We start from the raw sequence: 13,992 nt of genomic DNA, 5'->3' as shown, positions 1-13,992 counted from the left end.
CGAGGTTGTATTTATTCACAGGTGGTTAATACATTCTTGTAACCAAAAATGTAGTGCGCTGTATCCTCTAGAATGTAACATTCATACCCAAACAATTTTACAATTTTTCACATTTAAGCCTAGATTCATTCATCATGTGCATTTTTTTTTTTGTTGTTGTTGTTGTTTTTTTAAACTTCCGATATCTGTTGTGGTTTTGTGACAAATTTTTCAAGATGCAGAACGTGGTTAATTAATTTTGCACAAAGTTAAAAATGGTGGTGGGGGGGGTTGTCTTGAACTCTTTTTGTAACTTATTAGTGCAAAAAGTCACACATTTCACAAAATAACATAAAAAAAAATAATTATATAAAAAGCGTGTCAATATTTCAGGGGGAAGACCGAAGTACATTTATGGCGGAATCAGCAAGAAACACAAAGCTTGCCCATATTGATGAAAAAAAAAATACATTAACAAATAAAACAGACTGAAAAAAGAGGTGCAAAATTAAAAGAATTAGAGACAAATGCAACACGGGCAAAAAAAAATTAAGGGGAAAAAAAAAAAGGCAGAAATGCATATTGAATTGGGCCCTTAGGCTTTTTCGTCTACGTTTCAGGTATACGGATGTGATCTACTACATATGCCAGCCCATATAATGGTAATAGGAGTAAAAAATTAAAATGCATTGTTGAAGAAAGGCCATGGCAATACCATATGCCAGGTTTACGTAAAAAAAAAAAAAATCCTACACTTTTTGGGGGAAGAAAACCATACTTGGAAATAAAAGGCTTCTGAAACCTCCAGTCGGCCATGCACTTCCCCTGCTGCGGTGCCGGACCCAAAATCCTGGTTTTGACATTTTCCCTCGATGGAGATTATTCTCACTATCTGATCTACTTCTATCTTCCCTCCTATTCTTAGTAACCATATTTTCACAGCCTGAAGGGACCTACAGATAATAGATGGGTTAATATTTGCTGTCTTATCACAATGGGATTGGTCTGCAGGTCTTCATGGCAGAGATAAGAAAGTGTTTAATAGAGTATGCCTTAAATATTCATTACACCGACAGAATCAACAAAACTCCCGAATGTTCCCTCTGGGGCAGAGAAGAATCGCACAAGCCGGATTATAACTTACTGATACATCTTTCCTACTAAAGATGAATGTTTTCTAGAGCTGTCCATCCATTTTATTTCTCAAATATGCATTTTATTTTTTTGGGGTGGTTGACCCAAGCTCAAAAGTTTTATGGGGGAAACATAATGCGCCCATTTTTTTTTTTGGAAATGGTGATCCAAGTTGAAAAGTTTTAGGAGTGAGACACTTATGCTTTTTTATTTATTTTCCTTCTGATGATCCAAGCTCAAAAGTTTTAGATGGAAAACAAGGGTGCATTTTTATAATATAATATATATTTTTCTTTTGGGGAGGATGTTCGTGATCCAAGCTTAAAAGTTTGGATAACATAAACAACCCTTACTCAACATAGATTAAGGTCCCAGCCCCAGACCTTCATCTATAAAACATTTATCGATTATCTTGTGGATATGGTATGAATGTATGAGATCAGAATACAGGAGAGAGACTGGACAAAATTAAAGTACGTCGTTAGTTATAAATTATACAGCTCTTTCAGGCAATTGACAAATTGGAGCGGATCCTGACGTCAATTAAACATTGCACAATAAAATGAATAGCTCAAAAGACATTAATTGCAGCCACTTTCCAATCTGGTTATTGAGAATCCTGTACAGGCAAATGGTAGTAATGTCCACAGCAAAGTCCAACCAGGGGATAAAAAGAGAAGCTTGCATATTGTGCTGGGCATTTTCTGCAGGCTCGTGCACTCCACATAAGCGGGATGTTAAGTGCATTAAAAGAAAAAAAAAACCGCTAAGACGAAATATCCCCAAGTTTCCTCAGGTGCAAAATGCTGTGGATTTGCCTGTGGATTTCTTTTAGGAATAAATGCTCTTTAATGACACTTTCAGGGCATTACTTATTTGGGGAAAAGTCAACAAACTGCACCGAGGTTAATTCAGGACGATGACCCAGATGAAATGGCGTAAACACGACTGAAATTACGCATAAATGAATGCTCGAAAATACCTACTCGGGGTGTAGAGCTAATCAGTAATGCATGTTTTATCACCTCACTTGCAGTGTTAATAATGGAGGAGCGAACACCTCTCCAAAATACTTACCTGCAAAAACTGACGCTGCGAAGCAGCTAAATAATTAGAAGTGCGGCTAACACCCGATGACTGAAAAGCACGTGACGCGCGTCACCAGAATTAAGAGCTGTAACAACCAGTCTACTTACACTGAATGGCTCGGAGGCGCGGGATAATGGTGGGACTGGCAGGAGGGCTGAACTTGGTGCTAATTAAGCTCTTCCTTTTGTCCATGGTAGGAGAAGCCTGGACAGTGAACTTGTGTTGGAAATCTGTAAAGCAAATCATAAAAGCAGAGGAGCAGCTCAGCAAAACTAGATGTCAATGGCTTTTTGTGTTCAGGAGAATAAATGGAAAATGAAAATACAGCGACTTTATGACAAGAACAAAACTGCAATACTGTCAGTAAAATACACTCCTCAACATTGACATCGCAACACCAAGAAGATGAAAAAATAGAAACAACATTCTTTAGAATAGTAGAATAGATACTCGATTTATTCAGTATCCATTATGAGCGATCTGTGCAGAAATCCCCACACTTACACGCCAAAGTGTCCGGGAGCCATTTTTTCAACACAACGCGAGGTCGTGTGTTGCTCGTCCTACCATATCCAGCAGCGTCTCCAGACTTCCAATGCCAAAGTACATTCATTTCAGCCAAACGTGCGCCAGATGACCATTATAGCTGACAAGGTGTGAAGTGCAGGGATTTCTGCGCATGGCTCATATTAAATACTGAATAAATCGAGATGTCATGAAAATGTTGTTTCCATTTTCCCATCATTTGCAAGTCATTACGAGGTCTATCCATCCTGGGATTTCCAGAACTCTGACTTTTTCTTCTTGGTTTGTAATTTCAATGTTGTGTAGGATGTTTGCAATCCTAAATCCTTTAGCGTCAGTGATAGTCTTTTGTTTTCCCTGAATGTACAGGGTTATTCCAATCTTAGAAAATAATGGCACATTGCAAGTAAACTAGCGGTGATCTTAGCGGCTGGCTGCAAAATACATAATGGCATATCCTAACAGTATGCCATCACTTTATAAGATGGGGAGAACTCATTAAAAGTTGGATTATGCATTGTCAGGTCTTCTGGACACAATAAACAAGGTTATCTCCTATACAAGCATGTCTACAAGTCAGAAATCAAGGGGCCCCATAGTGAATGTCTAAATTAAGCCTACATTACCCACCCCCGAGACACCAGCAAAGTGTAACAACCCATAGGGTTCTCAAGAGCAAATGCAGGAGCCAAATTGGAATGATTTAGGGCGCTATCCGACAATATCCAGCTACGAAGATGGGAAGAAGCCTATAAAACACGCACCTGAAGGCAGACTGATGATGTTCCCGTCTTTCAACTTAAGGCGACTCTTCTTGAACTTGCCTTTGCGTTTTTTCACCTTAGGCTTCTCTTGACAGAGCTGGTGGATGATGATGTTTAGTTCTCGCTCCAAGATGTCGATTTCCCTCTCGGCCAACTCTTGTTCCCTTCTTCGGAGAAGTTCCTCATGATTCTTCTGCTCCAGGGCTGCCCGGGACAGCTCTTCCTCCCAGCTCCTTAGCTCCTAAGGAAATAAAAAACATTGAATCTGACATCATTTGACCTCACAATGAACATAGAAAAGCATGTGACGACTATACCTTCTCCTTGGCCCTGAGCTGGTCAAACATTTCCTGGATCTCCTGCTTCCAATCTTCTTGCAATGAATGGAAAGAATCTTTGGGCATCTCAAAAAAACCAGACTCCTCTATGGTGGTCAGCTGGAACAGGATGTTGGTAAAAGAGGGGCGACAATGGGGATCTGGGTTCCAACAATCTGTAGAAAATAAAATACAAATTAATGATTAAATTAAGGAATCAGCATGAAGTTATTCACTAAAAGGGCATACAGGATGAGGAATACATGACAAGGCTGCTTTCTCCAAAAACTGTGCCACACCTATGTAAAGGCTGTGTGTGGTACTGCAGTTCTGCTGTGTACATTGCACTGTGGTTGGGCTGTCATAACAGAGACACCCTGGGGACAGATGTGACACTGCATAATGAAGAAAGCTATAAAATATATATATATATATATATATATATATATATATATATATATATATATATATATATATATATATATATATATATATATATATATATATATATATATATATATATATATATATATATATATATATATATATATATATCTCTATCTCTGTTTCAAGGGTTGGGATAGTCCCTGCTCTACTGATAATGTGCAGATTGTAAATTCTGACGCATGCCCAGTATGATCTCCCTGTACTGCTGTATTCCTTTAAATGCACAGTGACAGTGCGCTCCCTCGCTGGCTTTAAAGAAAAAAAGTGAAAATCCAGCAAGAGAGTGCACTGTCAGTGCAAATTGAAAAGGAGACGTGGCGTGCAGGGACTAACCCTGCCCCTGAAACAGATGTTACTTAATTTAAAAGGTGGGGAAACCAGCTGTGGCAGTGACCGCAACCTCTGCCCCCTAATGACATCCCATACAAGTAACCAAAATGCACAGATTCTCAAATGAAACATTGAAAAAAAAAAAAAAAAAACCAAGCAAACAGAAAGTTAGAGTAGAGAATTTTTTATTGAAGTGTATTACAAAAGTGGTTAGATTATTAAATAAAAAAGACATTCAGTATGAAATTCCCCTTTGGATCGGACCACCCCTTTGATTCTGCGCAATATTAATTTTATTGCTTTATAAAAAGTAGTTCATTATATAGTTAAGTTTACATGAGCGTTTAAAAAAAATAAATAAATCAAAACTTTCATTCGAAAAAAACAGATTATTTTTTTCATCTGTACTGTCATCCGTATGGCATCCATTTTTTTATACACAGAAGTGAATACGATTTACAAGTATACAGTTTCCTATTTTAGTAATGAAAAAGTATACAAAATAAATAAATAAATAAAAAAAATAAAAAAATCGGATGATATATGTATGATTAATTTAGGATCCAATTTTTATTTTTGCACACCCATATCTCAATTGCATAAGAATAATCGTCTGTGTTGGGGTACAAAATTCCAGAGGATGGGGGATACTCGGGAGAAATCCAAGAGGCGATTCGGTGAGGAACGTACAAGTGTGGAGAAGTAAAAGGGAGGCGTTTGGAGGACCAGAGATTACGTGTGGGAAGATATCAGGAGATTAGTTCGGATATATATGGTGCAGACAGATTTTGGACAGCTTTGAGGGTCAATGGTCAGTAATTTGAACTGGATACGTTGGGGAATTGGGAGCCAATGAAGGGAATGGAGGAAGGGAGAAGAGAAGGAGTAGTGACAAGAAAGGTGGATTAGTCGGTGTCACGCACAGTGTGGAAAGACTAAGTGCAACACGAAGGGATGAGGGGAAGGAAGCCCAGACACTAGGGAAAGGGGGAGTGGAGACCCCTAGACAGATCTAATAACACACTGCCTACCCTACTGTCCCTATGTTGGTTCCACACCAACCGCCGAGCAGGAAACCTAAGCCCTGTATATCCCTAGAGCTAGGCCCTTGATAGGGAGGGAGAAGGTGGGGGGGTGAGCACTGGTCAGTCTCCACTATAAACTAAAGACAACAAAGGAGAAAAACAAAGGGGGAAAACTTAGCTTGAGCACACACCAGAGAGAGAACATCAAACGTCCTCCAAGGGCACCAGAGAGGAAGTTAACAGACTGCTGTAGATCCAAGCCTTCACAATGGAAAATGTGAATATCATCGGCAACTCCCTGAAGCAGACAGAGTTTATAAACACCCAGACCAGGGTGTGTCAAACAGAGTAGGAGGGAGGTTGCCACTGGGTCCAAAAGTCAGAAGGCTTAAGAAGGAGTCTGCGATGCAAAACGTCTGTTACATCTGACACACCCGTGACAGTCGGGCAGCGGACTAAAGGACGGGAGTGTTAGCAGGGAAGTCACAGAGGAGGACATTGCAGTAGTCGAGGTGGGAGATGAGGACATGAACTCACATTTTAGTAGATTTAGAGTTGCAGAAAGGACGGATTCTAGAAATATTTTTAAAGTAGGAGGTCAATAGAGCTTGGATATGCGTTTTGAAGAAGAGGGCAGAGTCGAGGGTTACTCTGAGGTAGTGGTACAGGGAAGAGTGTGATGTCATCTATTGCGATAGATAGATCGGATAGGGGAGTTAGGTCAGATGGAGGAAAGATGAGGAGGTCGGTTTTGTCCGCATTGAGCTTTGGGAAGCATGATGAGAAGAACGAGGATATCATATGGCTGATAGACACTCTGGGATTCTGGACAGCAGAGAGGTGACATCTGGGCCAGAGAGGTAGATCTGAGTGAATGGAACAGAGGAGTACAAACGCGAATGCAGGTCCATTCATGGTCCATGAGCCAGCCATAAAAAGCTGAGCACTGCTATTTTCAGCAGTCCCATAGACTATGAAGAGAGCATATATTAAGCATGTGCACGTCCACTCCATTCAAGACTCTCGGGAAGCCCCAGAGACCCGTTGTCCACTGTGATCAGCAAGTTATTCCTTTATCTTATGGGAATAACCCTTTAACCCAGGCAGATCAGAGTTTTTAATTTCAGACCATAAATTGACAAAAGTAATGGTGCAACATTGCATGCAAAATTGGCACACGGCATCAGTCTTGTATGTGACTAATGGTGCACACGGTACCTCACCTTCCATAAGTCTGGCAAAGGGTTCGGGGCAGGTGGAGGGAATCGGAAGAGACAGCTTATTCATGGCAACTCCATAAGCAACAGCTAATCCATCAATCCCCCGAAACGGCACTTCTCCAGTCAGCAACTCCCACAGCAGGACTCCATAGCTGTAGGAAAGAGCAGAACGTCACTCCGTGCCAGCTCTTGGCTCCATTTGTCACTATTGTGGCACATGTCACGCCAGGGTTTGAAAATCTATTGTGTATAAAGCTAATATACTGCTCATCATAGCAAAATGCCCACCATTATGTCAATTTGGGTTCAAGAGCAAATAAGATAATTATCCATTAAGTTTGCACCCCCCACCACCCCAAAAAAACAAACAAACACAATAAACCTATAATTTAAGGGTTTATCCAGGACTTAGGTCAAAACCTAACAGCATAAATTAGGTAGATTGACATCTGCACACCAAGTAAGTCGGGTGACAACCCCTATGATCATATTGTTTATTGCTTCGTATACGCTTTGGACTTCAACATCTCTGTTGCTTCCGATTATACAAATTTATCTTACATCTTATGGAGACCCCTTACCTCCAGACATCGCTACCCTTTGAGAACATAGAAGAGCGAATAACTTCGGGAGCCATCCAGGCATAGGTCCCCGCCGCACTCATTTTGGTGGTCCGGTGCCATTCTCTTGCAAGGCCAAAGTCTGTAATCTTTAGGACCTTGTTGCTGAGATCAGAATTCTCCACCATTTCCAGAATTAAAACTTAAAAAAAAAAAAAGGGATAAGAAAAAAAACAAAACAATTGTTACTGTAGCATCGACTTACATTTGGCTAATCCATAGTGAAAAACTTTTAATGAATATAGATCCCATAATCTTTATTTATATAGCGCCAACATATTCCACAGCGCTTTTACATAATCATAAAAGGTCCCCATTGGGGCTCACAATCTACATTCCCTATCAGTATGTCTTTGGTGTGTGGGAGGAAACTGGAGGAAACCCACGCAAACACGGGGAGAACATATAAACTCTTTGCAAATGTCGTCCTTGGTGGGATGGGAACCCAGGACCCCAGCGCTGCAAGACTGCAGTGCTAACCACATATAATTAGCTTCATTGTAATTATGTCTGTGATGATAATGAAACTGCTGAAAAGCCTTCTGAACAGAAGACAAAGTGGGATTCTAATATTAGGCCTATTGGCCATAGTGAGAACTCCTAGATTTCTGTATAATATTATATATACACATACATAATATACATGTAAAATATTATATACATTCATCATAGAGAAATAATCTGCTTTCTCCTCCTGGACTGATCATTCACTCTCAATTTATGGATAAATCTGTACTGGGTGAGATGACAATTGGTGCTTGTAACATTCTATGGACGGAGGAGCTAGAGGCCGACACAGACATTCTGTTGCAAGTTCTCTGATGCAGCTACCACGTGTGCCCGCTGCTAAAGGGAAAATTAATATTACCTCTTCTCCATTCCCATGGGCATGGAGTAGAATGAATACACACGCGCACAGAGGAGAGCGGAGCCGCAGCTCCTGCTGACAGTGCCCACTACTAAAAAGAATGCATATTCACTGTTCTCCACGCACACAGTCTCAGCGTGGAGGAGTGAATATGCCGGCAGCTCAGATGCTTACACGAGCTAATGCAGCAGAACAGGACGCAGCGCTGGAGCAGAGGTGAGGAAGGAAGGCGAGTATAAAGGTTTATTTTTTGTGTGTGCAGTGATGGGGCCACACCTACCAGGATTGGGGGATGAGGGGTGCCATACCTACAGGGATTGGGAGATGAGGGAACAATGCGTACCAGGATGGGGAAATTTACCAGTAGCTGCTGCATTTCCCACCCTAGGTTTATACTAGAGTCAATAAGTTTTTCCAGCTTTTTTTTATGGTAAAATTAGGTACCTCAGCTTATACGTATGTATGTATGTATGTATGTATGTATGTATGTATGTATGTATGTATGTATGTATGTATGTATGTATGTATGTATGTATGTATGTATGTATGTATGCTGCTCAAAAAAAATAAAGGGAACACTCAAATAACATCCAAGATCGGAATGAATGAAATATTCTCATTTGTTCTGTACAAAGTTGAATGTGCGGACAACAAAAATCATCAATGGAAATCAAATTTATTAACCAATTGAGGCCTGGATTTGGAGTCACCCCCAAAATTAAAAGTGGAAAAACACACTACAGGCTGAACCAACTTTGATGTAATGTTCTTAGAACAAGTCAAAATGAGTCTCAGTATTGTGTGTGGCCTCCACGTGCCTGTATGACCTCCCTACAACACCTGGGCATGCTCCTGATGAGGTTGCGGATGGTCTCCTGTGGGATCTCCTCCCAGACCTGGACTAAAGCATCCGCCAACTCCTGGACAGTCTGTGGTGCAACGTGACGTTGGTTGATGGAACAAGACATGATGTCCCAGATGAGCTCAATCGGATTCAGGTCTGGGGAATGGACGGGCCAGTCCATAGCTTCAACGCCTTCATCTTGCAGGAACTGCTGACACACTCCAGCCACATGAGGTCTGGCATTGTCCTGCATTAGGAGGAATCCAGGGCCAACCGCACCAGCATATGGTCTCACAAGGGGTCTGAGGATCTCATCTCGGCACCTAATGGCAGTCGGGCTACCTCTGGGGAGCACATGGGGGGCTGTGCGGCCCTCCAAAGAAATGCCACCCCACACCATTACTGACTCACTGCCAAACCGGTCATGCTGAAGTATGTTGCAGGCAGCAGATCGCTCTCCACGGCGTCTCCTGACTCTGTCACGTCTGTCTCACGTGCTCAGTGTGAACCTGCTTTCATCTATGAAGAGCACAGGGCGGCAGTGGCGACTTTGCCAATCCTGGCGATTTGTGGCAAATGCCAAGCGGGCTGCACGGTGTTGGGACTCATGGAGTCAGTTTCTAACCGCTTGTGCAGACACATGCACATTTGTGGCCTGCTGGAGGTCATTTTGCAGGGCTCTGGCAGTGCTCCTCCTGTTCCTCCTAGTACAAAGGCGGAGAGTGTGGTCCTGCTGCTGGGTTGTTGCCCCCCTACGGCCCCCTCCACGTCTCCTGGTGTACTGGCCTGTCTCCTGGTAGCGCCTCCAGTCTCTGGACACTACGCTGACAGACACAGCAAACCTTCTTGCCACAGCTCGCATTGATGTGCCATCCTGGATGAGCTGCACTACCTGAGCAACTTCTGTGGATTGTAGAGTCCGTCTCATGCTACTGTGGCACCCCAGGGATCTGGTTTCCACAGTAACAGCAATGTTATGTCTGAGAGCAGGTGGGAGGTCTCTTGGTCAGGAATCCTATGCATGCCACACCTCCTGCCCAGTCCTGGGAGGGGAAGAACTTCCCCTATATAAACCTAGGGCTGAGGCAGGGTTAGTGAGTAGAGAAGAAGTAGAGACAGAGAAAACAAGCAAATATAGGAACAGAACATCAGGAGCTCTGTGGGAGCAGTGTTACAAGGAGTCAGGGGCTGGCAGCTGCAGAGCTCGCCCTGACTGCGAAGATTTCTTACCGGACCCGGAGTCCGAGGCTGTGGGGACTAACTCCTACCCAGCAGCAGAATCCGTCAGGCAGGGGATTCCAGGTCCTCTGGCCAAGAAACCCGAAGGCACGGTCACACGCATGGGACCAGCACCGCCGTCGTGGAGCGGAAGCTACTAGAAGGCCCCGAGTCACCGGCCATACGGGTGAGCACCACACGGTACACTCAGGGACGTGGGCTACTTATACCCGCCTCTAGCAAGGTAGCCAGAAGAGTACAGTTAGTTTGGGAGGCCTACAACTCCGCCTGGCCAAGGGAGATCCCATCTGCTCAAGGACTGACCAGGCCCCAATCGCTAGCCAGTACTCCGGGAGGGTCTATCTTTGTCACCAGTAAAGACCCTGAACTACACCGTACCGTCTCCGAGTGGTTCCTGCTACCCCCATCATCCACGTCGGCTGCCCTGAGGCCATACCCCTCCCGTTGGGGGTTATACTATCACGCTGCACAATCCTACCACCGGCCTCAGCGGTCTGCCCTGCAGCAGCAGCTCCTTAGCTGTACTCAACGGGTGGCGTAGTCGTCCAACATCTACCGCTGATACATCGCCGCTCAGTTGGACTCCCTGGGCACGGACCGGGTCACCGCCACGAGACTACAACCCTCAACAGATCCGGCTCCGGGTAAGCTCCCGCGTGCGCAACGCAGCGCGAAACAGGCCCAGGGGCGCGTCACTACCACGAGTGTGAAAGCACAACCAACATTCAAAAGTGACCAAAACATCAGCCAGAAAGCATTGGTACTGAGATGTGGTCTGTGGTCCCCACCTGCAGAACCACTCCTTTATTGAGGGTGTCTTGATAATTGCCAATAATTTCCATCTATTGTCTATTCCATTTGCACAACAGCATGTGAAATTGATTGTCAATCAGTGTTGATTCCTAAGTGGACAGTTTGATTTCACAGAAGTTTGATTCACTTGGAGTTATATTCTGTTGTTTAAGTGTTCCCTTTATATTTGTTGCCCTCCTATGGCTCCCTCCACATCTCCTGTTATCTGCTCCATGCTCTGGACACTGTGCTGACAGACACAGCTACCCTTCTTGCCACAGCTCACACTGATGTGCTATCCTGGATGAACTGCACTACCTGAGCAACTTCTGTGGGTTGTAGACACCGCCTCATGCTACTGTACCTCTAGTGGTGAGAGCAATGGCAAAATGAAAAAGTGACCAAAACAACAGCCAAAAAGGATGAGAACAGAGAAATGGTCTGTGGTCACCACCTGCAGAACCTCTCCTTTATAGGGGTGTCTTGCTAATTGCCGATCATTTCTATCAGTTGTCTGTTCCATTTGCACACCACCAGGAGAAATTGATTCACAATCAGTGTTTCTTCATAACTGGACAGGTAGATTTCACAGAAGTGTTATTGACTTAGAGTTACATTGTGTTGTTTAAGTGTTCCCTTTATTTTTTGGAGCAGTATGCATGTATGTATGTGTGTGTGTGTATATACACCGCGTGCACAATTATTAGGCAAATGAGTATTTTGTTCACATGATACTTTTTATACATGTTGTCCTACTCCAAGCTGCATAGGCTTGAGAACCAACTACCAATTAAGTAAATCTGGTGATGTGCATCTCTGTAATGAGGAGGTGTGTTGACTAATGACATCAAAACCCTATATAAGGTGTTCTTAATTATTAGGCAACTTCCTTTCCTTTGGCAAAATGGGTCAGAAGAGAGATTTGACGGGCTCTGAAAAGTCCAAAAATTGTGAGATGTCTTGCAGAGGGAGGCAGCAGTCTTGAAATTTCCAAACTTTTGAAGCGTGATCACTGAACAATCAAGCGTTTCATGGCAAATAGCCAACAGGGTCGCAAGAAGCGTGTTGGCCAAAAAAGGCGCAAAATAACTGCCCATGAATTGAGGAAAATCAAGCATGAAGCTGCCAAGATGCCATTCGCCACCAGTTTTGCCATATTTCAGAGCTGCAACGTTACTGGAGTGTCAAAAAGCACAAAGTGTGCGATACTCAGAGACATGGCCAAGGTAAGGAAGGCTGAAAAACCACCACCTTTGAACAAGAAACATAAGATAAAACGTCAAGAATGGGCCAAGAAATATCTTATGACTGATATTTCAAAGGTTTTATGGACTGATGAAATGTGAGTGACTCTTGATGGGCCAGATGGATGGGCCAGATGGATGGGCCAGAGGCTGGATCAGTAAAGGGCAGAGAGCTCCACTCCGACTCAGACGCCAGCAAGGTGGAGGTGGGGTACTGGTATGGGCTGGTATCATCAAAGATGAACTTGTGGGACCTTTTCAGGTTGAGGAGTTTCTGGAAGACAATTTCTCCAAGCAGTGGTACAGGAAGAAGTCGGTATCATTCAAGAAAAACATGATTTTCATGCAGGACAATGCTCCATCACATGCATCCAACTACTCCACGGCGTGGCTGGCCAGTAAAGGTCTAAAAGAAGAAAAAATAATGACATGGTCCCCTTGTTCACCTGATCTGAACCCCATAGAGAACCTGTGGTCCATCATAAAATGTAAGATCTACAGGGAGGGAAAACAGTACACCTCTCGGGACAGTGTCTGGGAGCCTGTGGTGGCCGCTGCACGCAATGTTGATCAAAAACAGATCAAGCAACTGACAGAATCTATGGATGGAAGGCTGCTGAGTGTCATCATAAAGAAAGGTGGCTATATTGATCTCTAATTTTTTTGGTTTTTGTTTTTGCATGTCAGAAATGTTTATTTCTAAATTTTGTGCACTGATATTGGTTTACCTGGTGAAAATAAACAAGTGAGATGGGATTATATTTGGTTTTTATAAAGTTGCCTAATAATTCTGCACAGTAATAGTTACCTGCACAAACAGATATCCTCCTAAGATAGCCAAATCTAAAAAAAAAAAAACACTCCAACTTCCAAAAATATTAAACGTGGATATTTATGAGTCTTTTGGACTGATTGAGAACATAGTTGTTGGTGTGATGGTGTGGGGGTGCTTTGCTGGTGACACTGTTGGGGATTTATTCAAAATTGAAGGCACACTGAACCAGCATGGCTACCACAGCATCTTGCAGCAGCATGCTATTCCATCCGGTTTGCATTTAGTTGGACCATCATTTATTTTTCAACAGGACAATGACCCCAAACACACCTCAAGGCTGTGTAAGGGCTATTTGACCAAGCAGGAGAGTGATGGGGTGCTACGCCAGATGACCTGGCCTCCACAGTCACCAGACCTGAACCCAATCGAGATGGTTTGGGGTGAGCTGGACCGCAGAGTGAAGGCAAAAGGGCCAACAAGTGCTAAGCATCTCTGGGAACTCCTTCAAGATTGTTGGAAGACCATTTCCGGTGACTACCTCTTGAAGCTCATCAAGAGAATGCCAAGAGTGTGTGACGCACCCCTGGGCCTGTGACGCGCTGCGTTGCGCATGCGGGAGCTTATCCGGAGCCGGATCTCTTGAGGGTTGTAGTCTCGTGGCGGTGATCCGGTCCGTGCCCAGGGAGTCAGACTAAGTGGCGCTGTATTAGCGGTAGATGTTGGACGACTACGCCACTCGTTGAGTACAGCTAAGGAGCTGCCGCTGCAGGGCAGACCGCT

At 43.6% G+C, this 13,992-nt stretch overlaps 1 protein-coding gene across 1 annotated transcript in view; it reads right to left on the bottom strand.

Annotated features, from left to right (window-relative positions):
• Positions 1 to 13,992, bottom strand: part of MAP3K9 (mitogen-activated protein kinase kinase kinase 9) — a 62,819-nt gene that overhangs the window by 11,523 nt on the left and 37,304 nt on the right. Inside the window, exons 3-7 of the mRNA XM_073638896.1 lie at positions 7,412 to 7,592; positions 6,834 to 6,982; positions 3,809 to 3,984; positions 3,492 to 3,732; positions 2,310 to 2,432 (exon numbers count right to left, since the gene is read on the bottom strand). Coding sequence (XP_073494997.1) covers positions 2,310 to 2,432; positions 3,492 to 3,732; positions 3,809 to 3,984; positions 6,834 to 6,982; positions 7,412 to 7,592 — 870 coding nt within the window. The remainder of the gene's footprint in view (positions 1 to 2,309; positions 2,433 to 3,491; positions 3,733 to 3,808; positions 3,985 to 6,833; positions 6,983 to 7,411; positions 7,593 to 13,992) is intronic.

This window comes from Phyllobates terribilis, unplaced genomic scaffold (assembly GCF_046119375.1).
Source record: "Phyllobates terribilis strain yellow unplaced genomic scaffold, ASM4611937v1 Scaffold_7__3_contigs__length_470593459, whole genome shotgun sequence".
NCBI classification, from domain to species: domain Eukaryota; kingdom Metazoa; phylum Chordata; class Amphibia; order Anura; family Dendrobatidae; genus Phyllobates; species Phyllobates terribilis.
This window is presented reverse-complemented; position numbering and strand designations above follow the sequence as displayed.